A 25,932-nucleotide genomic window follows, 5' to 3' on the forward strand; every position below is an offset into this window, starting at 1 on the left:
CCGTCCCCCCTCCGCCTTTGTGCCGTTTTACCCCCGTTAAACCTTGGGCAGCGTCAAAAACAATTAAAAAAAATAAAAATTAAAAAGGGGGGGGGGGGGGGGGAACAACACAACACAGCAGCCCCAGGGCCGCCCGCTCGGTGCCGTCCCGGTGCGGTGCCGGGGCCCGGCCCGCTGCCGCCTCCGCCCCCCGCGGCGGGGCTGCCCCGCGCCCAGCCCGCACCCCGCCGCCATTGTGACGTCCCCCCTCGGCGGCGCCCAATCGGCGGCCGCGCTCGCCGACCCCACGTGGGCTCCCCGCGCCGCCATTGGCCGGCGCCGCCGAGGCCGCCCGGGTTCGGGTCCGTCCGTCCCGCCCCCTCTCCCCGGTTCCCCCCCCCCCCCCCCCCGCCCCTCGCGGAGCGCTCTGGCGGCGGCGCGGGCCGCGTGCTCCGGCGCTGCCCCAGTCCGCGCGCGGCGGCGGCACCGAGCACCGGGAGCCGGCACCGAGCACCCAGCACCGGGACCCCAGCGCCCAGCAAAGCGGCGGCGGCGGCCCCCAGCCCGGCCCCGGACCCCCCCCCCCGCCCAAGAAGCAGCAGCAGCAGCAGCATGGCCCGAGGAGTCCCGGCGCTGCCGCCGGCCCGGAGCTGAGCCGAGGCGGAGCGGCCGGCGGAGGCACCGCTCGCCCGTCGCATGCCCGCGGCACTCGGATGTGTACGGCCTTCTCCCCCCCTCCTCCTCTCCTCCATGGCCGTCGTGCTCCGGCGTTAGTTCCTGGCTTTGCTTCCCCCCTTTTCTCGCACAGGAATACCTCGGGGATTCTCCTTCCTCACCGCTTTGTTTTGAATTTTTTTTTTTTATTATTATTATCGTTTTGGGCGATTTTTCCTTTTTTTTTTTTATTTTTTTTTTCCTGGTTTCGGTGTCTTGAGGGGGGGGGGGGAAGCCCGGCGGCTCGGGCGGCGGCGGCGGCAGCAAGCGGCGGTGCCGGCCGGGCTCCGCGGGTGCGCAGCGCCTTCCCCGGCCGAGCCGCGCGGTGCGGAGGCTGCGCGGGGGGCGAGCCGGGCGGCCGGGCCCCGCTGCTTCCCCCCCCCCCCCCCCCCCTTTACCCCTCCCGCCCCCCCCCCCCCCTCCTCCGCCCCCCGCACGGACTTTCCTCTCGTCTCTTTGTTCCAGTTCTCGGCCTCTCCGGGAGCGCTCCGTGGCCGGCGGGCAGCAGCGCACGTCGCGATCGCCGCGGCTGGCTCCAGTGACCGCGCCCCAGCCCGGCCATGTACCCCCAGGGCCGGCACCCGGTGAGTCCCGGCTCCCCCCCCCTTCCCCTTCCCCTTCCCCTTCCCCCCCCCCAGCCGCTGAGCGCCCCCCCCCCGCCGCTCCCCGCAGGCTCCGCACCAGCCGGGCCAGCCGGGCTTCAAATTCACCGTGGCCGAATCCTGCGACCGGATCAAGGACGAGTTCCAGTTCCTGCAAGCCCAGTACCACAGGTGAGCTGGGAGCGGGGGGAGGAGGAGGAGGAGGAGGGGGGGGGGGGGTTGTTCCGTGGCGAGCCGCTCCCCGCGGCGGCTGACGGCCCCCCCCCGGCCGCTGTGCTCTGCTCCCCCCCCCCCCCGACAGCCTGAAAGTGGAGTACGACAAGCTGGCGAACGAGAAGACGGAGATGCAGCGCCATTACGTGATGGTGAGCGGCGGGCGGGCGGGGGGGGGGGGCCGGGGGAGGGGGGGGCGGCCCCGCCGAGGAGCCCCCGGCCGAGGGAGGGGGGAGAAATTAGAGGGGGGGGGGTCCGCCACCGCCCCCCCCCCCATCCCGCCCTGCGGCAGCCGAGGCTCGGGGCGGCAGCGCTGAGCCCCCCCCTCCCCGCCCCGGTCCCAACCGCGGGGGGTGGGGGGCGTGGGAACACCGGGGTCCCCCCCCTGCAGCACCCCCCTCGACCCCCGGTGCTGCCCCCGGGTCCAGCCCGGAGCGTGCCCCCCCCCCTCCACCCCGGCTGGGGGCTGCTAACCCCCCCCCGAGCCCTCCAGCCCCCGGCTCTGCGCCGCTTCGTGCCCGGGGGGGGACACACGGGGGGGCCTCGGGGTGTCGGGCAGAGCCTGCAACATCTGCTGGCTGTGAGGTGTCGTTTCCTCGGCTGCCAGCGCTCCGAGCGCGGCCCCGACCAGGATGCTTTCTGGTAATGACCTTATGCAAACGCCGGACGGTAAATTCATTCAAATTCACCTTGGCTCCTTCTTTTTCTTTTTTTTTTTTCTTTTTTTTCCTCCTCTCCCTCCCCCCCCCAGTACTATGAGATGTCGTACGGTTTGAATATTGAGATGCACAAACAGGTGAGTAACTGGAAGGGGGGGAGGTGGGACGGAGGCTCTCCCGGCGCCCTTCTCCCAGCGCGGGGGGGACCAGGGCAAAGCCGGGGACGTGGCTCCGGGGGAGGTCTCGGGGCCCGGCAGCTCCTGTTTTGAAGGGCGGGTTTCTGGCAGGCCGGCGGGGTTGTGTGCGTGTACTCGGGAGAAACTCGGGTTTTGCGAATCCGTTTTGTGCGGGGAGGTGGAAGCGGCCCCGGTGCCGGGCGGCGCGTACCTGGAGCCGTGCGTGCCGGGCGCCCGGGAAGTGCTGCCGTCGCCTGCGTTCGCCTCCGGTTTTATTGCCGGCACAAAGCGCCTCGCTCTGAGGCCGAGCCCCGACCCTCGCAGCGCCGTGGCGTGAGGCTTGCAGGGAATTATCTTCGGGACACCGATAGCTGGTGGCGTGTTGCTCAATGGCACGGATTTGTCTTTGCATCTGGAAAATGAAGCAACGTTTGGTGCCTTTTTTTTTTTTTTTTTCCTTGGTCTCCTCTAATATGTAACTTGCCTGAAGGAAAAATATGGAAGGCCAGAGCGGAATGCGGTGTGCTGCCTTGATAAGATTATAGTTAAAGAGCCTAAAGGCTGGGCACATGATGGTAAAACTTAAAGGAATAAAGTTATTATTGAGATTAGACCTGATTATTTGTGCTGCTGCTGCTTACTGGTTTTAGAAGCAGCTCTAATTAAGAACCGAAGGCAGATACAAGTTGACATCAACTTCGCAACTCACGGATCAGCCCGTTCAGCTCCAAAGTGGTTTTGCTTAATAGCAGCATCGCGGTCCTGCCTATGGAAGTGTCGTTAGCAGATGATTAAATTCAAAGCAGCGTGTCTGTGAGTCTGCCTCTCCTTCACACACGGTTCCCTTCGGCTTTTTGGTGTGTAGTCACAGAGTAGCACAAATAATTACTGCTTAGCCGTCAGGGCTTTTTGTTGTGCTTTTGTTTGGCTTGGGTTTTTTGGTTGTTGTTGGGTGTTGGTTTTTTTTTAATGTCTTCTCTTCCACGCAGATTATCCCAACTCCCTTTTCTCTTGTCGCTTCTGCCCGGCCAGAGGTGTCCGTGCGAGGCCGCGCCGCCTCGGGTGCCTTGGGTCGCGGTGCGGCCCGGGATGCCCCCGCGTGCAGGATCGGTGCCTGCTGCCCTTGGAGAGCTCTGCCAGCCTTGCTCTGGAGGGCCGGTGCGTTTTGTCGCCTGCTCGCTTGGTGCCGTGATGGCTCGGCCCCACGCAGGTGTTGAAACATCGCTCTTTTTGCTGATGGGAGCTTTGGAAAGCAGCTGCCGCTCTCTGAGACGCGCGGGCTGCCTTGCGCCGGGGATGGCTGCCTACAAAGCCCTGCTCCGGGAGGGGTTGCGCTGCCGGACGGGGGCTGGTCGCTGGCCTTGGCTTCGTGGTGCGTTGATGGGATGCTCCGCTCCTTCCGTGCCATGACGCGTAGCCGTGCGTCGCGCCTTCCCCGTTGGCCTCAGGTCTGGGGCGGTTTCGGAGGTAACGGAGGAGCCCCGCTGCACCCACGGGTGCTTTTTGGCAGGGAGGCAGGGGTTGCCCTCTCCATCTCCCGCCTGGGTGCTGCAGGATGGCAGCGAGGGCCGGCGTCAGCACCCTGGCGCTGGGGACCCCGAGACGTGCCGGGGGCTCCCCCGTCGGCGCGAACCGCAGCGGGCGAGCGTTCCCGGGGTGCCCCCAGCCCGCGCCGCGCATCCCCGCCCGCGCGCGTTGCTCCCGGTGCCATATGCTGCGCGCCTCGCGCTCGCTGAGTGTTTTTGGGGAGGCGAAGGCGTCTCCTGCTTCGATTGACAGCGACGTGCGTGGTGCCGGAGGAAAACAAAGCGGCGAGCCCGGCGCGCTTCCAGGCCAAAACGGGGTGGGAACGGGAACGGGGATGGGGCCGGGAGCCAGGACCCCGGGGGGGCTGAGCCCCTCCTGGGCTGCCGCGTGCCCACGGCGGGTAGCCGCGTGCCCACGTTGGGCAGCCCGTGCCCACCCGAGCCCGGCGTGGCCGTGGCGGGTCGGAGCAAACAAGTTTTATCGGCTGACCTGTTTAGCGGTTGACTCGTGTTTATCCGCGCACAATCAAGTAGGCTGAAGTGCCTGAATTATTCATGCGGTGTCCTGCCCTCCAGACTTGACTGCTTGTGATTACATCTGCTTGAGACAAACATTGATGGATACTTCATCTTTAAGCAAAAGGGGATTGTCTGTCTGTGGGCTTATATAACAGATTATCTCTTCTACGCTGAATATTAAGCGCGTGCATATGCGCCCGGGTGTGCGTTTTTTGTTTTTTTTTTGTTTCCCCCCTTTCTTCTCGTTTTGTTTCTTGTTAGGAGAAAAATGCAGTTTCATAAACAACTCCATATGCAAGGAAATATTTAGGAAGTGACTACCCACTTTGTTGCATGTCAGGCAGTCAATCGCTCCTTACATCGGTCTCGCGGTGAATGAAGCGCTCTGTTACCCCGCTCGGCTTCCCCAACGTGAGGCTGCTCAGGGCTTCCCTTCCTAAACCCCAGCGAAACTCTCTTTAAGGTTAATTGATTTTCACAAAGAGCCCTTCTTCCCCGTGTTGTTTCTGCATTGTTTTTGTTCAGATCTCTGCAGATAATCGCCAGATGCCATCTGAGGGAGTAACGATTCCAAAAGAAAAACTAATTTTGCGTTGGGAAACAGGACACCTCCGAGGGGGAACCTTTGTGCCGCATGCTTTTTTTTTTTTTTTATGGCTGAGAACTCTCCACATAAGCACTTCTTGTTTTCGTGCTTAAACACTTAATGCTTTGGAACAAACCTAAACCCTCCTGACACTTCCCTGGGAAGAGAGGCTTATTTTTTTTTTCCCCTTCTCTAGAATATTCCAGGAACACAATATACTTTCTGTCGTGCTCGTTAGCGAGGAGTGCCAGGTAATAATTTGCTAAATTCTTCGGAAGCCAAGTAATTTGCTAGGGTGATGCTTTCAGGTCTCCCAAGGTAGGAGCGGGCCCGTGCCAGCCCGTTGGAGCTGCGGGTGCCCCCGGCCGGGCGCTCCCCGGTGCTGGGGGCTCTGCCCCCCCCCAGCCCGGCCTCTGGCAATGCCGTAATGAGGGGGGGGGTGCCCGCCCCGCCGCGCCCCCTCCCCGAATTTAATTCTCATCAGCGAAGCTCTCCACTTTGCTAATAACGATAGCAGCCACAAATAGCTTTCAACATGCCATTGACAGCCTGGTTGGAGAGAGCACTTGAAATAGTGGTAGACAGCTGAAAGTACCCATAATTGTGTGCCGGAGTGAGAACCACACTGCTCAAGGGCCTGATTTTCATGTGCTTAAAGAGACAATATCCTGGCTTCAACAAACGCTTCTGGTGCTTCACGGCTGGTGTGATTTACTCCTCGTCCTCCTCCCGCGCCGGGCTGGGGCAGCGCCGGGTGCGGAGCTGGGGCGAGCCCGGGGGGGCTGCGGGGGGCTCCTCGCCCTGTCCCCCGTGAGCAGGGGTGCTGGGGGCTCGCAGCGGGGCTCTTAAAGCTGTTGTGGGGCGCTTTGTGGAGGGGACGGAGGGCTGGGGCCGCCTTGTGCCTCGTGCTTGGCCCTTCCTCTCTGGCGCTGTCCCGCCTGGTTAAGTCGGCACGCCGGGGCGGGTTGGGGCTCAGCCTGGTGTGGCCCGAAATCTGTTCCGAAGTGGCACTGGGGACACGAGGCTCGCTCCGCTGTGCTCGCCTGCCTGCCTCTGTCCTGGCGTAATGCTGCTCCGTTCAAGGCTCGAGGCCGCTCCTCGCAGCTCTCTGCTGCGTGCCCTGCGGCCAGCGGCGCAATGTTTAAGGTCCCCCCTGTTGTGCCCAGGTGTAATGGCAGAGGACGGGGGCCGGGGGGCCACCCGCAGCTATTTAACACCAGGCTGGTGCCCACTGATGTCCCTTGACGTAGCTGTCCCTGCCCTTATCCCTGCCCTTAAGCGCTCTGGGCGCTGGGGCTGATGCGGGCACCGCAGGCGTCTGATCAAAAAATGACAAAAATCACAAAAAACGCTGACAGAACGCCGAGCCAGGAGCATTTCTGGCGCAGCAGCAGGTCGGATACCTGGCAGGGTTGGGGGCAGAGCGGGATTAATCGGGATTTGGGGTTTTCCTCGCCCTTTTTATCTGCCGTGGGCATCCCTGCCGGGGCTGAGCATCCCTCGGGGTGCTCCGGTGGGTGTCAGTGCTGCCACCGCCCCCCTCCCCGGGCACGGCTCCCGGCTCTCCATCCTCTGCCGTGGACAAAGCACACGGTGCGTGCCGCGGGGATGCGGGGCCAGCCATCGCCATGGCAACCCCGTGCCACAAATAGGGATTTTTCACGGCTGGAGCTGCCCGCCGGGGCTGGGGGGGGCTCCGCAGGGCACGACGAACGGGCCCTGGCACGGGGAAGGTGTCGGGTGTGGATCCGGCCCTGTTCCCGCAGTGCCACAGCGTCCCTTTGTGCTGCCAGTTAAACTTCTGCCTCCTCTCAACTGGAGTGTGATGTGCTGGGGAATGGGAAAAATTAAAGTGATCAAATATTTATAGATTATCGAGTCTCCTGCTAACAGGAAACGTGGCAGTTGTAGGATTTTGGACATTAATACATTCTTGCTTGCTGAATCCCACGTAGGAGGCCTTTTTGTTGGGGACGAAGCTTTTCTTCAAATCTTTGTTGGAAATGTGGGCAAAGCTGGGCTTGAGTGGCTGTTCTCGGTGCAGTTTGTGTGTCTGGGTGGTGTCAGTGCTCGGCAGCGCCCAGGGAAGACCCAGCGGCAGCTTGCTTCTCCCTGGGCTCCCCGCAGCCTGTTGGGGTGCAGGATTCTTCCCTCGGCACCCGAACGACCTGCCCGACGCTCAGCCCGAGGGGCTGCTCTTGCTGGCACCGGGGTTCTCCGTTCGAATTAGGGCCGAAATTGTTCTGGAACCTGTCAGGAGCCAGCAGGAAGGGGCTCACGCATCTCCTCACGGAGAGCAGTCGCGCTGGAGGAGCGGTACAGAGCGCTCGTGGCATCCAGAATCCGATCGGCTTCATCAGAAGGAATAAATATTTAACGGGGCTGCAGTTTATATAGAACCCAATCGATCTGTCAGTGCCGAAAAGGCCTTGGGAGAGGTTTACCTATCGCCGAGCGGCGGGTGGTGCGGGCCCCGGGGTGCTTTCCCGTGGCACTGCCGCTCCGAAGCAGCCCCGCGCGGGGCTCGGTGGGGTTTTTGGGGCTTTATCTCGCGTGGATTTGGCGTGAGGACGAAGGTGCTGCTGCCTGGGAGGCACTGGACGCTGGCAGGCCCTGAGAGGCTCCCGCTGGCCGCAGCCCTGCTGGGAGGAAGGAGCATCCTAAGTGCTCCGAGCGCGAGGCGAGCGCCTTCGCCCCTGCTTTCAGGTCCATTACGGTGCCGCGGCGCTCGCGTAGCTGCGGCTAATGCACCTGGGTCTCCAAGGCAGGAGCTCGGAGATGCCTCCTGCTTGAAACAGAGCACCAGCCGATTCCCATGACCTCCGAAAGGGCTAATAAAAGCATCAGGTGTCATCCGATCGCCGCGGTGCTTTCTGAAAAGCCGGCCTCCAGAAATACCGCCGTCGCTTTGAAGTCGGAGCGGGCAGTGCCCGGTGCAGGTGCCGCCTCGCCGCTGGTTGTTTGCGAGGGTTTATCAGGAGGGTTTGGGGTCCTCCTTGCGCATTGCCGCCCCTTGGTTTTCTTGTTGGTTGTTCCCCTGCCTCTGCTCCGTTCCTCAAAGCGGTGTTGAGATTCTGTTGTGTTTTTTTTTTTTTTCCTCCCCTGTAAACGATCACGTTTGGATTTCTCGCTTTTAGCGCAGTGTTTGGGGAGCGGGTGGGGGTGAGCCCCTCTCCGGGCGGCACCCACGAGGGCTGTGGCTGCAGCTGGGCACAGCGGGGGGCTCTGGGGGGCACGCGGGGCGGGGGGCTCTGAGCTGGTGCCGGCCGATGGGAGCGAGACCAGGTAACCGCTCCTGCCCTGCTGGTAACTGAGCTGCTCGGGGCCGGCGGGAGGAATTCCTCGGCGTTTGATTGTGCTCCAGGGCTCTGCTCCGACCATTGTTGCGGCGCTGAATCCTTACGGCTGCTCAGGAATTGTTTGAGTTGGACCAGAAGCTGTTTTAACAGCTGCCGCGGCCAGCGAAGCGGCCGGCGTTAACTCTTGGGATCCGGGGCATGCTCTGCCCCGGGACGGCCGCCGCTCTCCGTCCCCTGCTCCCGCAGAGCTCGGACCCTGCTGGGCACCGGGTTCCCCCGTGGAGGTGCCCCCGGTGGGGATGAGGCCCCTCTCCAAGCCTTTATCCGTGTCTCGGGTGCCTTCGCCCTGCGGGGTGGGAGCATCCTCGGGGCGCGCGGTGCGGGCACGGCGGCAGCCCCCGGCACCGGGGTGTGAGACGCAAGCTGCTGGCTCGCCTGAAACGCGCGGCAGGGTTTTTGCTCAAGGAAAACGTTATTCCCGGCTAATGGAGACGTCGCAGAAACCGCAGTTTGACAGCATAGGCTGTTATTATTAAACTCCTAAATAATGTGGCCAAGCCGACAGGTGCGAACGGCTGCGGGTTGAATATCTGGGGTGTGACGTGAGGGTGGCAGAAGTAACTCGAACGGGCTTCGGTTAGGGTGGGGAAGGAGCCCGGCGCAGCTGGGATCAGGGAAAAACCATCGGCTGCGTACGGCACCGGCCAAAATCGCTGTTGGCAAACCGCTCGGTGCGCGGGACCGAGATGTCAGAAGGGGGGGAGCAGCCCCTGCCCCGCGCGGCGGGCACCGTGCGCCCCGCGCGCTCTCGCTGCGCTCCGGGGAGTCGCCTCCTCCTGCGCGGTGGCTGGGGGGGGGGGAGGGGAGGGGAGGGGATGCAAATCGCTGCTGCTGGGAAGCCCGGCGCAGTCTGCAGAAGGCAGCTTCGTGCTAACCCGTGCCTTTTCTCCTTCCCTTTTTTCAGACAGAAATTGCTAAAAGGCTGAATACGATTTTAGCGCAGATCATGCCTTTTCTGTCACAAGAGGTAAGGACGTTTCCGCGCCCCGGATGGGGGCTGGACTTCCCTAGGAAACCCGCCCCCGCCAGAGCAGCTTTTTGAGGGGGCTGGGGTCGGTTTGAGGGAAGCGGGGCTCGGCCCCCCGTGGGTGCTGTAAAACCTTTGGTGGGGGAGAGCAGGACCCCGGGAGAGGCTTCATGGGCTCTGCCCTGCCCTGACCGAGCTGGCAACGCAAAACCAGCCCCCAGTATAAAAAATAAAATAAATTAAAAAAAAAAAACAGAAGGGGGGGGATCAGGGTGGCCCCGGGGCATGGGGGGGGTGCCGGCTCGGTGCCGCGTGTCCTGCCCTGACCCAGCCTTTGTCCCCGCAGCACCAACAGCAAGTTGCACAGGCTGTTGAACGTGCCAAGCAAGTGACAATGACGGAGTTGAATGCTATCATCGGGGTACGTGGACTTCCCAATCTGCCTCTCACCGTGTGTATACCCCTTTTATTCCTATCATTTACCATAACCAGAGGCAATCCTGCGCTCGGGCGGCGTTAGGGAAGGGCAGCTCGCGGCACCGCGGCCGTCCCAGCCCCCCCGATCCGGCACTGGGCGAGGTGGGGTCGCAGCCAAATTACCCCCCCCCCTGGCACCAGACAGCCCCCGCCGGCCAAATGCTGCTCGTCCCCGAGGCTGGGAGGCGTCTGAGGGGAGCCGAGCAGGGCCCAGGTCCCCCCCAGCCCCCCGAGCCCAGGCTTGCCTCTGCCTGTACTGTTGATGTGAAATGTGCTGTAAGCTTGCCAGAGTTGTTCCATGCATTGACTTACCCGCTTCGGTGTCGCCGGGGTCTGTCGCGTGGATCCTCGAGCGTTTTTAAGACTAACGAGTTTAATTGTCTCTTTAATTGACGTAAAGGTCTCGGTCCTGCAGGAAACCTGCTCCTGTCGGAGCTCCCCCACATGGGGCAGCGCGGTCCCCGAGGAGCGTCCCGGCCCGAGAGCTCTTTTGGGTCTAGCTCCTGGTTTTCTGGAGAACATTTAATTTTTTGGAGCACTGCTTTTGGTTTTTCTATGGAACATTAAATTTTTTGGAGCGCTGTTCGCACTTCTGCCGTAACGGTACGAGGGAACTCCTCGGCTGTTTGCGTTTCACCCGCTCTCGTTCTCCCGCTGCTGCACGGAAGCAGGGGCAGGGAAGCTTCTTGCTGCTGCAACGGGGGAGCGTGGAGCTCTCCCTGCATCCTGCCCGCCCTGGGAAACGTGCAGGCCGTGGCCGTGGCTTTTCCCTTTTAACGGGCAGCTCCAGGCCAGGCGGCCGGCCCCGCAGCCCGGGCAGGGGCTGGGGAGCCGCTCGGCGCTGCTTCGCCGCTCGTAGCCCTAGCCAGGTGGCAGGCAGCTAGAGGCAGATATTGGAATTCAATTAAGGTAAACGAGCGGGGCCTGTGACCCCCATTTTCAAGGTAATTGCTTCCTCAGAGCAGAGCTAAGGCGAGTGTCGTCCCACCATTAAGCAGCCAGCCATTTAATGGCTTTGCCTGACAGACGTGCACGAGGCAGGAATTACGGGCAGAGGAGAGCGCGGGGCCGCCCGGCGTCCCTGGGGAGCGGGCGCTGCTGCCTGGTGCCAGGGGGGCTTTGGTCATCCCGTCCCCAAAACCAGAGCTTTTTGTCCTTCGCCAGGGAGAATTTCTCCCCCGTGTGCTCGCACACCGCTTTGTTGTTGTAGGGTTTTGGCGTGGGGCGGGTCGCTCACGCGTGGCCGTGCTTGTGGGGTGGAAGAGAGCAGCCCGTGGGGCGTGCACGGCCCCTGCACCCCGTGTCCCCTGGGGACAGGGTAGGGACAGCGGGGACAGGGTGGCTCCGCTGTCCCTGCGGGGCCTCGCGGCCAGAGGAGGTGGCTCTGTTTGTAACCGCGCCAGCGCCTCGGTGCAGGTGCCCAAAACAAAACCGACCGGCGCAAAAAATGCACCAAACCATTAAAACCTTTTTTCGCCCCTTTTGAGGTCAAGAACTGTTAATTTTATGCATCTAGGCCATTGTCTCACAGTTCCTCTGCTTCAGGCTTCTGTGAAATTGAGCCCTTGATTTGGTTATAGCTCTGGAAATGATTAGACTACTTTACTAAATTTAACGCAAGTGGTGAACTTAAGTGGTGAACCATTAAATCGGTTAACAAAGGCATGAAGCATGATGTACATAATCCAATTAAAAACACTCTACATACGAGATATTCCTTGCCAGCCTTTCTCGTAAACCGTAACCTCTTCATATCTTAACCATATTTGTCTGGCACACGCCGGGTAGACCCCAGGAGGAAAAGGGCTCTGCGCCTGCGCATCCCTCGCCGCCTCCTCTCGCTTGGCCGGGACCCGGGGCGAGGGCTGAGCATGGGATGGTTTTGGGGTGGTGGAGGTGGCCGAAGAGCTCCTGCACCCCGTCAGCCCCCAGCTTGAAGCTTCACCCACGGGGCTGCTTGCTGATGAACCCCCCCCCTGGTGATGTGGGGTTGGAAACTGCATTTTTCTGGGAAGGAATGGAGGTGGGGAGGGGTGGTGCTTTTTGGCAGAGCAGGCACAAAGCGAGGAGCATCGCTGAACTCCGCTGCATCCCTCTGCTCCGCCGACACCTGGGCAGGGTCCCCCCTGCTGCGGGGTCTCTGGGACGGGATTCCCGGTGGGATGTGTGCCCACAGCTCCGAGGGCTCGCCTGCGTGGATGTGGCAGAGCCAAGCACCCTGGAAGGACGGGAGCTGGGAGCGAAGAGTGGGCACCCTGGGCTCGTCGTCCCTTCGTCACCTTCCTGCCACGCTGGGGGCGAGGGGTTTGCAGCCTCCCAGGAGCCAGTGAGGGAGCTCCCAAGGTGCCTTCCTCCTGCTCACCGGTTCCTGCCTGCCAAAGGGAAGGAAAACGACTCCGAAACATCATTTCGAGCTGTGGCGGGACGTTGTGGCTTGGTGCTCATTTCCACACCTTCGCTGGGTGGCTCGTACCCCATGGGGCCGGTCCCACGCAGCTCAGCGAACCGTTGGATGGACGTGTTTGCCAGCAGCTTAAAAAAAAGAAAAAAAGAAAAAAAAAAGGAAGAAAACACCGTTTTTCTGCTCCACTGGAGGGAGAGGCTCAGGGGGCCGAGCCGTCCTGCCTGCCTCGCTCTGCCCCGCCTGGGTGCTGCTGGGCCCGGTGGGGCTGTGCCGCGTCCTTGGGCCGTGCCGAGGCTGCGCCCTCAGCACCACGCAGGATCTGCCCGTGCAGCAGGGCGCCCAGGGCACCGTCCCCTTCCTCCAGGGCTGCTGCTGCTGCCACGTGGAGTTGGCTTCTGCCCACCGTGGAGAGACGAGGAGAAAGCATTGGATTTTGGGGCTGGAAAAGTGTCCGGGGAACGCTGCGGTCCCACGGCCAGCCCTGCCTCAGCCCCGCTGAAACGGGTGGAAATCACGTGGGGCTGGGACTGCGAAGGGCGCATTGATTTCCGCACGAGGCCAGGCTCTGTTCCTCTCCCTTGGAGATGGGAAGGATCGATCTCGGGATGCTGGCACCGCTGGCGGAGCCGTGGGGCTGGGGACCCCCTCGGGAGCTGTGGTGGCCCCCCGGTCCTGCCAGCATGGGCTACTTGCGCTGCTGCCTCGTGCACGCTGGACTGAGGATGTCTGTGGGCTTTCGGAGGGCCTGAGGATGCCTCCCCCTCTCTGCACCATGGATGGAGCAGCTCAGCAGAAGTCCAGAGCTCCTGCTTTTGAGGATGAAACGATTCGTGCTTTTTCTCCACCGGCGCTGCAGATGCCTAATTGCCTTCTGGATTTGGCTCCTGCCACAGCCGAGACCTTTGCACTGCCCGGAAGAAGCTGCGCTTGGAGATAACGCATCTCCTCTGCCTGAAACTGCAACTGCTTACTTTCCAATCTGACCCCGGGTCGTGTGCTGGGTGGGGATTTCCCTCTTGCCTCGCATGAGGTTTAGAAACCCGGGCCAGCTGCGAGGTGCGGGCAGACGTGGGCTGCCCACCCCGGCTCTGCCCGGGCAGGGGGAGGCAGCTCCGTCCCGCGGGCACGGGCAGCAGCTCGCCAGCCCCACCGCCCCTGTGGGAGCTCAGGGGGCAGGTGAATCCGCTGCTTTCCCCCAGGAATTCCTGGGGCCCTGTCCCAAAAAGTGGGACTGCAGGGGCTGCTGGGCGTTCGCGGCGTGCCCCGAGGAGTGTGCAAGGTGCCGGGTGTGCAAGGTGCCGGGTGTGCAAGGTGCCGGGTGTGTGTGGCCGTGCAGCTGCTCTGCTTCTGTGCCATGGGCACGTGGAGGCTGCGGGCTGGAGGGAGGGCACCGTCAGTGCCCAAGGCTGGGAGCCCCGTGGTGGGGAGGAAAACATTGCAACCTCAGCAGCTGCGGCCGCCCTTCTCTTTGGGAGCCCTTTCCCCCCGCTGCTGACACAGCGGCTTCAAAAGGCTCCTTTGGAGCTGTCGGGGCTCAAAGCGCTGCTATCTGGGGTACTTCCAGGCACCTTTTACACGCGTGACCTGGACCCAGTGCCCTGAACACAGACCCCAACACCTCTCGGGCTGATCCCCCCACTCTGTGCCTTCCCGGTACCTTTTGTGAGCTTTGGGCTGCGACCTCTGTGCTGCCCCATGGGGCTGCAGAGCGCGTGCTGGTGTGGGGCGCATCCCCTTGCAGCGCTGGGGAGATGAGCTGGGTGCTGGAAGCGTAGGATCCCCCTGAAGGGCCCCGTGTGGTGTTTGTGCCTTGTTCCCGTGGATTAAACCGAACCATGCCGTGATGGTGCTGGCGGGAGCCCCGTGCTCCCTGGGCATCGCGGTGCACAGGGGCCCTGGTGTCGGGATGCGGGATGGCCCCTGCCTGCTGCCACCCCCTCGCTCCGTGCTGGGGCCAAAGCCCCTCTGGAGCTTGCACGAAGGACCCCTGCCCGCTCTGTGCATGCCCCCATCAGGGTGCACATGCGGGTGCGCAGGCTGGCGGTGCGGCTGCTCGCCGTGCCGCGGGCCCTGCATCCCCAGCTTGCCCCCTCGGCGACTGTTTGTGCCGCGTTTGGTGGCACCGGGGAGGGAGACGACGTGGCTGGTGCCAGCGCAGGCTGGCAGGGGAGAGGTGGGGGCTCTGCTGGTCCCCCCCAGCCCTTCGTTCCTGTGGTTGGTGCAGCAGAGGCAGGAGGGGTGGAAATGCCAGCACCGGAGGGCATCCTGGCCAGCCTGCGGCGTGGGGAGCTGGAGCAGGAGCTGTGGCAATGAAACGTGGCGCTTGGAAACGAGCGCTCTGAGCCAGGCTTGGAGCAGTAACCCGCTAACTCAGGTCTCAGCACGCTTTCTCCAAGCGAGTTTGTGTCTGACCCAGAGGCGTGAGGAACGCGGCTCCTTCTGCACCTTCCTCTCCCCAGAGCTGCAGCTCGGCTGGCCCCGGGCACGCCATGGGGTGGCCGGGCCCGTGGGTGCTGGCCGGGTTGCGGTGTGGCAGAAGGGTCACCTGCAGCTCAGCCGGCCCCTGGGCGCTCTGGTTTTGTCCCTGTGGCCTGGCTGAGCGGCGGCTGCTCCGTCCAGAGCTGCTCTCCGCAGCCTGCGTTACACTGATGCTTTTGCTTACGGCTGCTGGAGAGCAAAACCAGGTCTGCGGCGACGACGCAGGTCGCCTCGCGTGAAGGATGCGTCCCGTGCCGTGGCTGGGACCACCCCCGGGGTCCCCGTCCCCCCCCACCCCCGGGGGTCCCTCCTGCTAACGGGGCTTCTCCTTGCAGCCGGCCGCTCGCGTGCCTCGAGATCCTGCCGGGCGGCCCAAAACCGCCCCCGTCCCGCTGCCCCCTCCCTCCCTCCCTCCCCGGCTCACTGGTGGTCTCATTGCAGCAGCAGCAGCTCCAGGCTCAGCACCTCTCCCACGCCGCCCACGGGCCCCCGGTCCAGCTGCCGCCGCACCCCTCGGGCTTGCAGCCCCCCGGCATCCCACCCGTCACCGGCAGCAGCTCGGGGCTGCTGGCGCTCGGCGCCCTGGGCAGCCAGGCCCACCTGGCCGTCAAGGACGAGAAGAACCACCACGACCTGGACCACAGAGGTATGAGAGCCCAGCCTGGCGCTGCTTGGGGTGCGGGGTGGTCCCCGAGCGGCGCCGGGAGCCCCCGGCGTGGGGTGTCGCTGCCTCCAGGCCGCCCCAGAGCTGCTCCTGCTTCGTGCGCCCGCTGGGGCGCCCGGTGGGTCAGAGCGGCCTGGGGCTGGTGGGGTTTGGGAGGTGTCATCGGGCCACAGGGGGGGCTGGCTCCAGATTGCTCCTTTTTTTGCCCGTTTAGGACAGGGAATGCAAATTGCCCGGGAAGTGGCACCGGCAGGTTGACCTCTGTCGGGTTGATTTGCTCCTGTGGCCCTGAGCTCGCCCGCGGGGCTGAGTCCCTGCAGGCACCGATGGGGCCTGGACGCGAGTCCTGCGGCCCCGTTGAGCCGTGCAGCGATGGCTGAGCACCCCTCCTCCTCCTCCTCCTCCTCCCTCCATCACCCTCAGAGCTCTGCTCAGAGGCTTTGATGGCCTGGAAACCGGTGATGTTCGCTATCATGCATGGTTTTGTTTTTTTTTTTTTATTATTAGCAATAAATCAGTCTTTTTGGGAGAAAAAAACAGCGCACGGGTTCAGCCGCGAACCACAAGCAGTGAAGGTTTCCCCGCAGCCCCGCGCTGCCACACAAGGCCTGGCCTTTCCCCCGTCCCGCCCGTTTGCAGGGTGGATTTGGGTTCAGGCAGGGGACTGCAGCGAGGAGCTTCTGGGTTTGCTTTTTCTGTTCTGAGCCTTATTCTAACCGCTGCCGGTTTTGTGTCTTCTTTTTTTTGTTTGGCTGCGACCTCGCCTCTGACTCCGGCTTCTCCTAAAAGAGCGCGACTCGAGCGCGGTGAGTCCAGTCCCCCCCCCTTTGTCTCCCCACTCTGGCTTTCCGATGGCTGCGCGGTTTTGCTCCACCTCTCGCTTTAAAGAGCGGGCTCCCGGGCGTCAGCTCGGGGGACGCCTTTCCGATGGGTCTTACGAAAAAGAAAAGGGAAAAAAACAGGCAAAATCCCCGCCCCGTTAAGGGATGCGGTCGCTCCGTTGGGCTCGGACCCCCCCGGCGGCGCGCTCCCCAGTGCCGGAGCTCGCGAGCGAGCGCGGTCAGGTCCGCGCGGATACAAAAAAAAAAATCCTTGGGCGATTAGGAAAGCTATTTTATTCCTGATCACTCTCCTATTATCTTGGGTCATCTAATCTGCCGGGCTGGTTGGGGCTATTACGCCGTGTTAAGTAGGACTTGGGAGGTCAAGCAGTTAACTAACCAGCTAAATAACCGCGGTCGAGGGCAACTGCCACCTCCAGCGCTGATTTTATTTTTATTTTTTTTTATTTTTTATTTTTGGCCCTGATGCGGCTGCGTTAATGGCAGCGGGGTTTGGCTCTCGCTACGGCCGGGCGCTGCTTTGCGGCACAATGGGGGGCTCAAACAGGCAGGGGGGGACCCTCTGGAGGAGGGGGGGGGTTGTTTCAACCCGTGCCCCCCACCCTGGGTGCCTGCTGCCTGCGTCCCGCGGCCGAGCTTGCCAGCACAAAGCCCGGCTGAGCCGCGGCTTTGCAGCGATTTCCTGCCATCCATGCACGCCCCGGCCCCTCGCTGCGGAGGGGCCCTTGGAGAGCCGAGGGCGGATGGGAAGAAAAGTGCTATTTAAGGGGGGGAGAGGGGAATCGGGCATCATTAACCTGCCTGCTCGCAGGGGCGGGGAGGGGGCCGTGAAAGATGGGAATGTTCCCGATCTATAAAATAAAACACGGGGCATTCCCCGGGGAGGTTTAATGCGCACGATAATCAGAGTTAGTCATTCATATTTTCCTAGCCTTGCCTGAGCAATAAAAAATATTTAGTTTCTTGGCGGCGCGCCAGCAGAAGGCTGAATGGATCGATGCCTCTAAATGCTTGACATGATTCTCTGGTAGCTCCGAGGTTTTTCAGCATGACTGCCTGAGAAGAAAGACCCCGGTGTTATCCAAAGCTGCTTATTGGGTACCGAGGAGAAACATGAACTGCTTTAGTTCTCCCTTTCAGAAGGAAAAGAAAGGCAGGCGGAGGGGCTTAGAAACATTTCTGCTTAGCAGGGGTGGCGGGCTCTGCTACGAGACACGAAATGCCGGCGATTTCTCCTGCAGCTCGGAGAAACCTAATTGAATCCCATCTGCGCAGGGACGTTGCTGTGCGGTGGGGCCGGGCTGCCGGGGTTTTGCCAGCCCCGGCATCGATTCCCCGCTGCTGTTTTTGCTCCAAACCCAGAGCTGGTGGGCGAGGAAGGTCCCGGGGGGGCCACGGGCTCGGATGCACCCGGGGCTCCTGCACAAAAGCCCGGCGAGCTTGGCTTCGCTGCCTCCAGGCTCCTGTTGCCGGGTGTTTTTCCAAACATTTTTTCAACGCCCTTTGGCTTGGCGGAGCTCGGCTGCTGCTGCGGCTTAGCCGGGGCTGAGATAAAGCAGCTCCCCGGCCGCCGGGCCCCGCTCTGCCCTTTGCTCCCCTAATAAAACCCGGGGACGAGGTCCTGGCTCTGCTGCCACCGAGGAGAAAGCGGCTGCGGGCTCCCCTGGGGCCGGGCTCTCGAGGGCGCCTGCCCTTGTGCCGAGCCCGGCCCGGGGCTGTGGTTTGGTGTCCCTATTTACCTCCCGGGGAGGTGCTGTAGTTGCACGGCTTCCTCGCAGGGTTTTCCTTTCGGAACACCAAACAGCTCCTCCCTTCTCCCTGCTTTTGTGGCAGGCGGGCTCGGGTGCCCAGGAGCGGCCGCGAGGGGCTGGAGGCGATGCCGGAGCCAGGAGGCGCGCGGGGGGGGCCCTGGGATTTTGGGCTCTGGGGCTGGGTTCTGGGCTCGGTGCTGGCCGGAGGCTGCGTGCTGTGCCCTTCGGGCTGCCGCTCACGAAATCCCGTCTCTTTGTGCTCGCGACTCAGCCGTGCCTGCTGTTTTTTTGCAGAATAACTCCGTCTCGCCCTCGGAAAGCCTGAGAGCCAGCGAGAAGCACCGGAGCTCCACAGACTACAGCATCGACTCCAAGAAGCGGAAAGCGGAGGAGAAGGACAGCATGAGCCGATATGTGAGTCGGATAGCAGCAGGGGCCGGGCTCGGGAGTGCCAGCAGGGGCGGGCAGCGCTCATTCGGGCAGGGCTTCGGGTAAAAGAAAGCTGGGTTTGGGCAAAACGTGGCGAACGCGGGGTGGATGCGCCCTGCCTGGTGCTGCCGGGGGGTGGGTTGGCTCTGCGGGGGCTGCTCCGGCGTTTCGGGGCGCTGACTCCCGCTGTGTTGCAGGACAGCGATGGTGACAAGAGCGACGACCTGGTCGTCGACGTCTCCAACGAGGTGAGTGGAGGGGTGTTCGGCAGGTCTGCCTGCTGGGCCGGGGTCTGAGGGGGTGATCCTGGGGTGCGAGCGCTGTCTCCCGTCCTGCAGGACCCCGCCACCCCCCGGGTCAGCCCGGCCCACTCCCCCCCGGAGAACGGCATCGACAAAGCCCGTGGGCTGAAGAAGGGGGACGCGCCGAACAGCCCGGCCTCGGTCGCCTCCTCCAGCAGCACTCCCTCCTCCAAGACTAAGGACCTGGGCCACGTACGTGCCGTGCCCTGCCCCCTGCCCTGTCCCCTGCCCCCCCTGCCCTGTCCCCTGCCCTGCCCTGCCCTGCCTGCAGGGTCCTGGGCTTCCCGAGCAGGGGATGCTCTCCCATGGGTGCTGGTGGTTGAACCTCATCCTTTATATGATTTATTTTTTTTTTTGGTCCCTTCTCCATCCAGAATGATAAATCATCAACGCCCGGGCTCAAGTCGAACACTCCGACGCCGAGGAACGACGCTCCCACCCCGGGGACGAGCAGCACCCCGGGGCTGCGGCCGATGCCCGGCAAGCCGAGCGGCATGGACCCGCTGGGTGGGTACCACCGGGGCTCCCCTGGGATCACAGCAGCCTTGGGGGGGGGGGGGGGTTATCGGGGACCCAACCCAGCTCGGCACAAGCTGCGAGCAGTTTGCGTGGGGATGGGGGCCAGCAGGGGGTGGCGCACCCATCGCGCCACATCCCCCTGACCGTATCCCTGACCCCCCCCCAGCCTCAGCCCTGCGGACGCCCATCTCCATCGCGGGCTCGTACGCGGCTCCCTTCGCCATGATGGGGCACCACGAGATGAACGGCTCGCTCACCAGCCCCGGCGCCTACGCCGGCCTGCACAACATCCCCCCGCAGATGAGCGCCGCTGCCGCCGCCGCCGCCGCCTATGGCCGGTCGCCAATGGTGAGCTTTGGAGCTGTACGTAGCACTTTTAGCTCCTTTTCTCGCTCACGGTGGGCGCGGGAGGGGCTGGGGATGTGGGGGGGGCTCCCCTGTGTTGGCTGGGGGAGTGGGGGGCACCTTGCTAGTTGTGGTTCGGGTTGGCTGCTGGCGAGGGGCGCTGGGCATGGAGTTCGGGGTGCGCACCTTTGGGTGCTGTGTGTCCCTCTGCAATGGGATATCCTGACCTCTGTCCATGGGAAAACCCGCTGCACAGCCACCTTCCCCTTCATTCAGACCCTCGTGGTCTGAATTTTTAGGTAGACCCGTGTGGAGCCAGGAGCTGATGATCCTTATGGGTCCCTTCCAACTCGGGATGTTCTATGATTCTATGATTAATACTGCTAAAGCCTCATTGTGTGTTTTAAGGCCCAAAACAGTCAGAATGAGAATTAAACCACTGCCATTAATGCAGAGTTTGGGGTTTCTGCAGCACCAGGGCACAGCTTGCCTGCTCCCATCCCCAGGGACTTGGGAATGGCTTGGAGAGGGTGGGAAAGTCCCATGCTGCTCCTTGAGGGCCTAAAATCTTTGGTTAACTCCCCAAATCCTTCCCCTTTCTGGTGGCATGGGGGGTAAAATTGCAATAAGCTGCTTAGCAAAGGGGGAGCCGCGGGGCTGCGTGTCCGTGTGCCGGGCGCGGGGATGGGGCTTGGGAGGCTGACGTGCACCGTGCCCGGCTCGTGCCCGCCTCACCGCGCGTCTCTCGGCAGGTCGGCTTCGATCCACACCCGCCCATGCGAGCCCCCGGCCTGCCCACCAGCCTGGCATCCATCCCCGGCGGGAAGCCGTAAGCACCTCTGGGTTCGCCGCAGGGGGGTCGGGTGCGGGGTTTCGCCGCGGGGGGACCGCGGCGCGCCGCTTGGGCTGGGTCAAGCGCCGGTGGCACCCCACTCGATGGTGCCCCTAGAAAGGCTGTGCTGCGTTTCGGCAAGCCTATTTCCCGGGGCTGACCCCCGCGTGTGTCCCCCCCAATTTCTGCAGGGCCTACTCGTTCCACGTCAGCGCCGACGGGCAGATGCAGCCGGTCCCCTTTCCCCACGACGCCCTGGCCGGCCCCGGCATCCCGCGGCACGCCCGGCAGATCAACACGCTGAGCCACGGGGAGGTGGTGTGCGCCGTCACCATCAGCAACCCCACCCGGCACGTCTACACCGGCGGCAAGGGCTGCGTGAAGATCTGGGACATCAGCCAGCCGGGCAGCAAGAGCCCCATCTCCCAGCTCGACTGCCTGGTAAGGGCCCGGGGGTCCTCCCCGGGAGCGTCCCCCTGCGTCCCCACGCCGCCGGCGCGGCGCACGGTCCCCCACCCTCGTGCTAACAGCAGCTCCGCGCCTCTGCCTCCTCCAGAACAGAGATAACTACATCCGCTCCTGCAAGCTGCTCCCCGACGGCCGCACGCTGATCGTGGGCGGGGAGGCCAGCACGCTCACCATCTGGGACCTGGCCTCCCCCACGCCCCGCATCAAGGCCGAGCTCACCTCCTCCGCCCCCGCCTGCTACGCGCTGGCCATCAGCCCCGACGCCAAAGTCTGCTTCTCCTGCTGCAGCGACGGCAACATCGCCGTGTGGGACCTGCACAACCAGACGCTCGTCAGGTGAGCCAAGCCCTGCCGCGGGCCCCCCGCGTGGCTTTCCAGCGCGTTCAGTGCGGGGACGGCCCTGGAGGTGCAGCCCAGGTGTCGGTGCGCACGGCGATGCTCCCCTGCCGCGAGCAAACCCGCATCCCGCAGCTTCCCCAGCTCCCTTGAAGCGACCTCCGTGGGTTGTGCCATGCGTTCTCCCTTCAAGGCTTGATTTTTTTTTTTCTCCCAGGCAATTCCAAGGCCACACGGACGGCGCCAGCTGCATAGACATCTCGCATGACGGTACGAAGTTGTGGACGGGGGGGCTGGACAACACGGTGCGCTCCTGGGACCTGCGGGAAGGGCGGCAGCTCCAGCAGCACGACTTCACCTCCCAGGTGAGCCGGGGAGCCCTTGGGCTACAGAGGGGGAAGGTCCTGGCCCCGTGGAGCCCTCGCGCAGGGGTTTTCTGTCCGTGAAAACTGGGCCTGCCTGCTCTGGATGGGCCCAGAAGTGGCTGGTGCCTCTGTGGCGATGGAAGGAAGCTCTTCCTGCTGGGCACGTGCTCTGCGCAGCCCTGGCTCGCTTGGTGCCTGCGTGTCCTGGGTGTAATGCGGGAGCGTTCGAGGCAGTGAGAGCTGTAGGGCTACCCTGGCTCTCATTTTATTCCCTTTTTTGTTGCTTTTTCACTTGCTGCAAGACTGGGCTGTCGTAAGGAAAGCAGTGCTTGCCCCGGGATGCTGGCAGGCCTTGCAGGACGGCTGGAGGAGCCCAGTGCGTGGGGTGGGAGCAGGGCACGGGCACCTGTGTCCTCCTGGAGACCCTCCCAGAGCCCTTCTCCAAAAATAAAAATAAAAAAATACCTGGGACCTCACGTCCCCTTAGCAAACGTGTCCATCCCATGGGGCTGGCACCCCCAGAGCTTTGCATGGCTCCAGACCCCTGAATGCGCATCTGTGCTTCTCCGAACCCTGGGAGCCAGGACTCGCAGCTGACGTGGCCGTGCTGCCGTCCACGCTGAGGCTTTCTGTTCTGGACATGCCAGACAGACACTTTTTGTCCAAAGACATCAGGGCCCTGGCGGGAGCGCTGTACCTGCAGGATGCTGCTGGGTGCCTCGTCCAGACCCGCAGCAGGGCCCGCGCTCGCGCTGCCTTCCTGCGGCTCCCGGCTTTGCCAAGCCCCGTTCCAGCTCTGGGGCGCGTGGTGATTTAGGAGGACGGGGCTCCGTCCCTTCCAGCCCGTTTCTCTTCTGAACCGCTGGCCTTGCTGTCAGCTCTGTGAGCAAAACCACGCTAAAATCGACCAGAGAAGAAGAAAGAACAGAGCGGGGCGGGCGGAACCGGGGGAGCTGCGGCGCGGCGCGCCTGGTGCTGTCCCCCCGGCGTCTCCGGCGAAAGCCGGAGGGACGCAAACCCTGCTGAGAGCACCCGTCTGCCCCCACAGATCTTCTCGCTGGGGTACTGCCCCACGGGCGAGTGGCTGGCGGTGGGCATGGAGAGCAGCAACGTGGAGGTGCTGCACCACACCAAGCCCGACAAGTACCAGCTGCACCTCCACGAGAGCTGCGTCCTCTCCCTCAAGTTCGCCTACTGCGGTGAGTCGCGGGGCAGCGGGCGCCGCGCTCCCGTGGGTGCCTCGGGGAGGGCTGGGGCCGTGCACGAGTTTTTGGTGCTGGGCGGGCCGAGCGTGGAGGCCGCAGGCAGGATGCATCCCGGTGAGGGTGCCGGCGGGGTTGTTGCCGCGGAACAATCCTGCTGCTCCACCCGCTCGTGGTCCTGAGCCGCCACGACGTGGGGAGGGCGAGCCGCAGGCTGGCGGCGCATGAAGGTGACGCAGTGCTGGGGTGGGCGTCCAAAAACTCCCCCATTTTCCAATTTTTCCCAAACCTTCCCTTTCCCGAGTGACCTGTTGGGGGGCTGGAAGAGGGGCGGCCACCCGGGTCTGGCGGGGTGGCTTTGGGGCCGGGGTGGGCAGCTCGCCCCTGCTGACGCCGTCCTGTCCGGCCGCAGGTAAATGGTTCGTGAGCACGGGGAAGGACAACCTGCTCAACGCCTGGAGGACGCCCTACGGAGCGAGCATCTTCCAGGTACGTGGATGCTTTCTGGGGAGGGGCACGGGGGGGTGGATAGCACCTGGACCGTCCTGGGGGCTTCCAGGTTCAGTGCCGCCACGCTGACCCATTTTCTGGTTTTTGTTTTTTTTCCCCATTCCCCACTCCTTCCAGTCCAAGGAATCCTCGTCTGTCTTAAGTTGCGACATTTCAGCGGATGACAAGTACATCGTAACGGGCTCTGGTGACAAGAAGGCCACGGTCTACGAGGTCATCTACTAGCCGCGGAGCGGAGCGGGGCTGGCGGCGCCGCGAGCCGTGCTGCAGCCGGGCGGTGGCAGGGCTCGGCGCACGGAGGCAGCGGCCGGGGGCTCGGCCACCGACGGGCGGCCTGGGATTACACACGGATTTATTTGGAGGTCTGCAAATATGGCACACATTGAAGCCCTAAACGAATTTTTTGGTTTGGTTTTAGGGTTTTTTTTTCTTTTTTTTCCTTTTTTTTTTTTTTTTTTGGTTTTCTGGTTCTTTCCGTCTGCGCTTTGGTGGCACTATACAGGACTTATTTTTTATTGTGACTTTTTTTTTTTTTTTTTGTGCATCCTGCATAAGACTTGTGAAAAATGTAAATACCGGACTAGTAAATAGCATTGGAAGGGTGGGGGACCCCTCCCGGTACACTAGGTGTGTATTTTTCGTCTGCTGTAATTGTATTCCACTGATGGTTTTGGTGGTGGCAATTTTTTTTTTTTTCCTTACCCCCTCCCCGCCCCCCCCCTGGAGCGTCCGTTTGGGACGCGACCTGGACATGCAGCGTGTAACCAGACTGAGCAAAGATGTCCACTGGTGAAAGTTGTTCCTACTGTCGTACACGTGCGTTGTTCGGTGTGTTAGTCGTGTTCGGACGCTGTACGGACTGCGGTGAAGTCGGTCGGATCCTCAGCTACTGACGGGACATCAGCAAAACAATCACGTTTTTATATGGATTTTTGTGCTCGTTATGTTTGAAGAAAAGGGGAAGCCCATGATCCGGGAATCATCTGCTCAAGCCCTTCTTGGTCTTCGGACATAAGCAATGAGGAGTGATTTCAAAGAAAGCATAGTAAATTCAGCTCAGGGAGCCACGAAAGATAATAGCAACTTATGTGTTTTGTATTCAAATGAAAGTAAAGAATTAGAATTGATAACCTTTAAAATACAGTTTTTTAAAGCAAAGTTTACTAACAAGTAGGGTTTGTGTGTGGTGGGGGGAAGGGGCTGGCTTTGGTAGGGTCCTGTGGCTATATGGTCTTGTGTCTTCTGGTATATAGGTTCCGATGAAGCAAAACCCATCCCCGCACAGGCCTGCATTTCAGCATTTTGTACTAAAGGGTAAAAAAAAAAAAAAAAAAAAGAAAAGAAAAAAAAAAAGAAATAACGGGAAATAAAAGTATTTGTGTAGCAGAAGTGCTCACCCTGTATTGTAGCATATGGAAGAGAATTTTTATACTACGTTTTTATGGATTATTTTTTAGTTTTTTGATCTTAACCTGGTCAAAGCCCACTTAGGGTCGAGGTGAGAGCTGCCCGTTGGGGACGGGTGGCCCGTGGGTGCCGTAGAGCGGCCGGCGGCCGGCCGTGAGCTTCGGATGCGCCTCCAGCATCGCCTCCCTCCGGCCATCGTGGCTGCTCTGGGGGGAGAGGAGTTGGGGTGGAAAGGAGATATCGTGGAAAATGGATCTTTTCCCCTTCAGGACGGCGTTTCTGAGATTTTTGCCCTTTTTTCTGTTCCAAACCGAGGGAGACGTCCCAGGCAGCGCGTGCCCGCCCCGCGCGGCTCATTAGTGCTCGCTGCGCCCTGGCCGCAGGAGATGGGATTGATCTCGTGCGCTAATTACCCGGCAAGGAACGGAGGAAAAAAAAGCTCTTTAAAACTGCATTTAAGGAAGGTGGCTCTAAGGGCGGTTTGGCTGAGAAAAAGGACTGAAAAAGCCCCTTCCCACCAGCCCCGTGCGCTCTCGGTCTCGGTGATGCTGTGGGGCTCCACCAGCTGCGTCCCCCCGCCTGTGCCCCCAGCCCTGGTACAGCCTCCGGGAGCATCCCCTGGTCTGCAGCCTCGGGAAAAGGGTCAGTGGCTCCGGAAAAACCTCGATAGCAGCTGCCCCCTGCCCTGAGGGCACTGCCGGCTGCCCTCCTGCCTGCTCGCCGCGTGCAATCGACGCTTCGTTCCCCCCACGAGCCCCCCGCCAGCGAGGAACTGCGCATGGTGGAGGGCGGCCGAGTCAGACTTCTCAGGATGTAGCAGGATGTGTACAGCTGTTAATAACTACAACTGTTTTTTTTGTTAAAAAAAAAAAAAAAGAGGGGGAGAAAAAAGAATAAAAAGTAAATGTAATGAAGCTCAAAGGGAGGCAAAGTGTCTATAAACGGTTCGACCTCTGAAACCCCGCACTGAGTTGGTAATAAACGCAAGCAAGCACGGGGAGAGGCTGTTGTTCCTGCATGGGGGGACCAGGGTGCAGAACCCCCCCCCTCGCCAGGAGGGCCCTACCCCTCTCGGCAGCCTCGGGGTGCTGCGGGACGCGACCGCCCGTGGAAGTGGGCTGGGACCGCGAGCTGCGCTGCGTGGGAGCGGCTGGACTCCGGCCCCGGCGCTCGACTCCTCTTTTTCCTCTTGTGGATGCTTTCGGTTGCCGCCGTGCCCCAAGGATGCTGCCTGGGGGCTCCGCTGCCTCCTGTGCGGGCGTCCCCACCTCTCCGGGGGGACCACAAAGCTCACCCCGGCC

At 62.2% G+C, this 25,932-nt stretch overlaps 1 protein-coding gene across 8 annotated transcripts; it reads left to right on the forward strand.

The window, feature by feature from the left end:
• Window positions 1-416: 416 nt before the first annotated feature.
• TLE3 (TLE family member 3, transcriptional corepressor) lies at window positions 417-24,581 on the forward strand. Of its 8 annotated transcripts, none has more exons than XM_067003656.1 (21): window positions 417-696; window positions 1,159-1,277; window positions 1,366-1,466; window positions 1,597-1,660; window positions 2,260-2,304; window positions 9,238-9,300; window positions 9,647-9,751; window positions 15,101-15,305; window positions 16,113-16,129; window positions 18,211-18,330; window positions 18,543-18,593; window positions 18,684-18,839; window positions 19,022-19,154; window positions 19,333-19,514; window positions 20,264-20,340; window positions 20,535-20,784; window positions 20,900-21,147; window positions 21,365-21,512; window positions 22,561-22,711; window positions 23,127-23,203; window positions 23,342-24,581. In XM_067003656.1, exons 2-21 carry the CDS (start codon window positions 1,254-1,256, stop codon window positions 23,447-23,449), a joined length of 2,325 nt encoding a protein of 774 aa, XP_066859757.1. In that variant the 5' UTR covers window positions 417-696; window positions 1,159-1,253; the 3' UTR covers window positions 23,450-24,581. The 8 variants fall into 8 exon arrangements, with proteins under 8 accessions (XP_066859757.1, XP_066859761.1, XP_066859754.1 ...); XM_067003660.1 differs by having other exon boundaries at window positions 9,647-9,721; window positions 15,104-15,305; XM_067003653.1 differs by having other exon boundaries at window positions 418-748; window positions 19,333-19,529.
• The last annotated feature ends 1,351 nt before the right edge of the window (window positions 24,582-25,932 follow it).

This window comes from Anser cygnoides, chromosome 11 (assembly GCF_040182565.1).
Source record: "Anser cygnoides isolate HZ-2024a breed goose chromosome 11, Taihu_goose_T2T_genome, whole genome shotgun sequence".
In the NCBI taxonomy this organism is placed as follows: domain Eukaryota; kingdom Metazoa; phylum Chordata; class Aves; order Anseriformes; family Anatidae; genus Anser; species Anser cygnoides.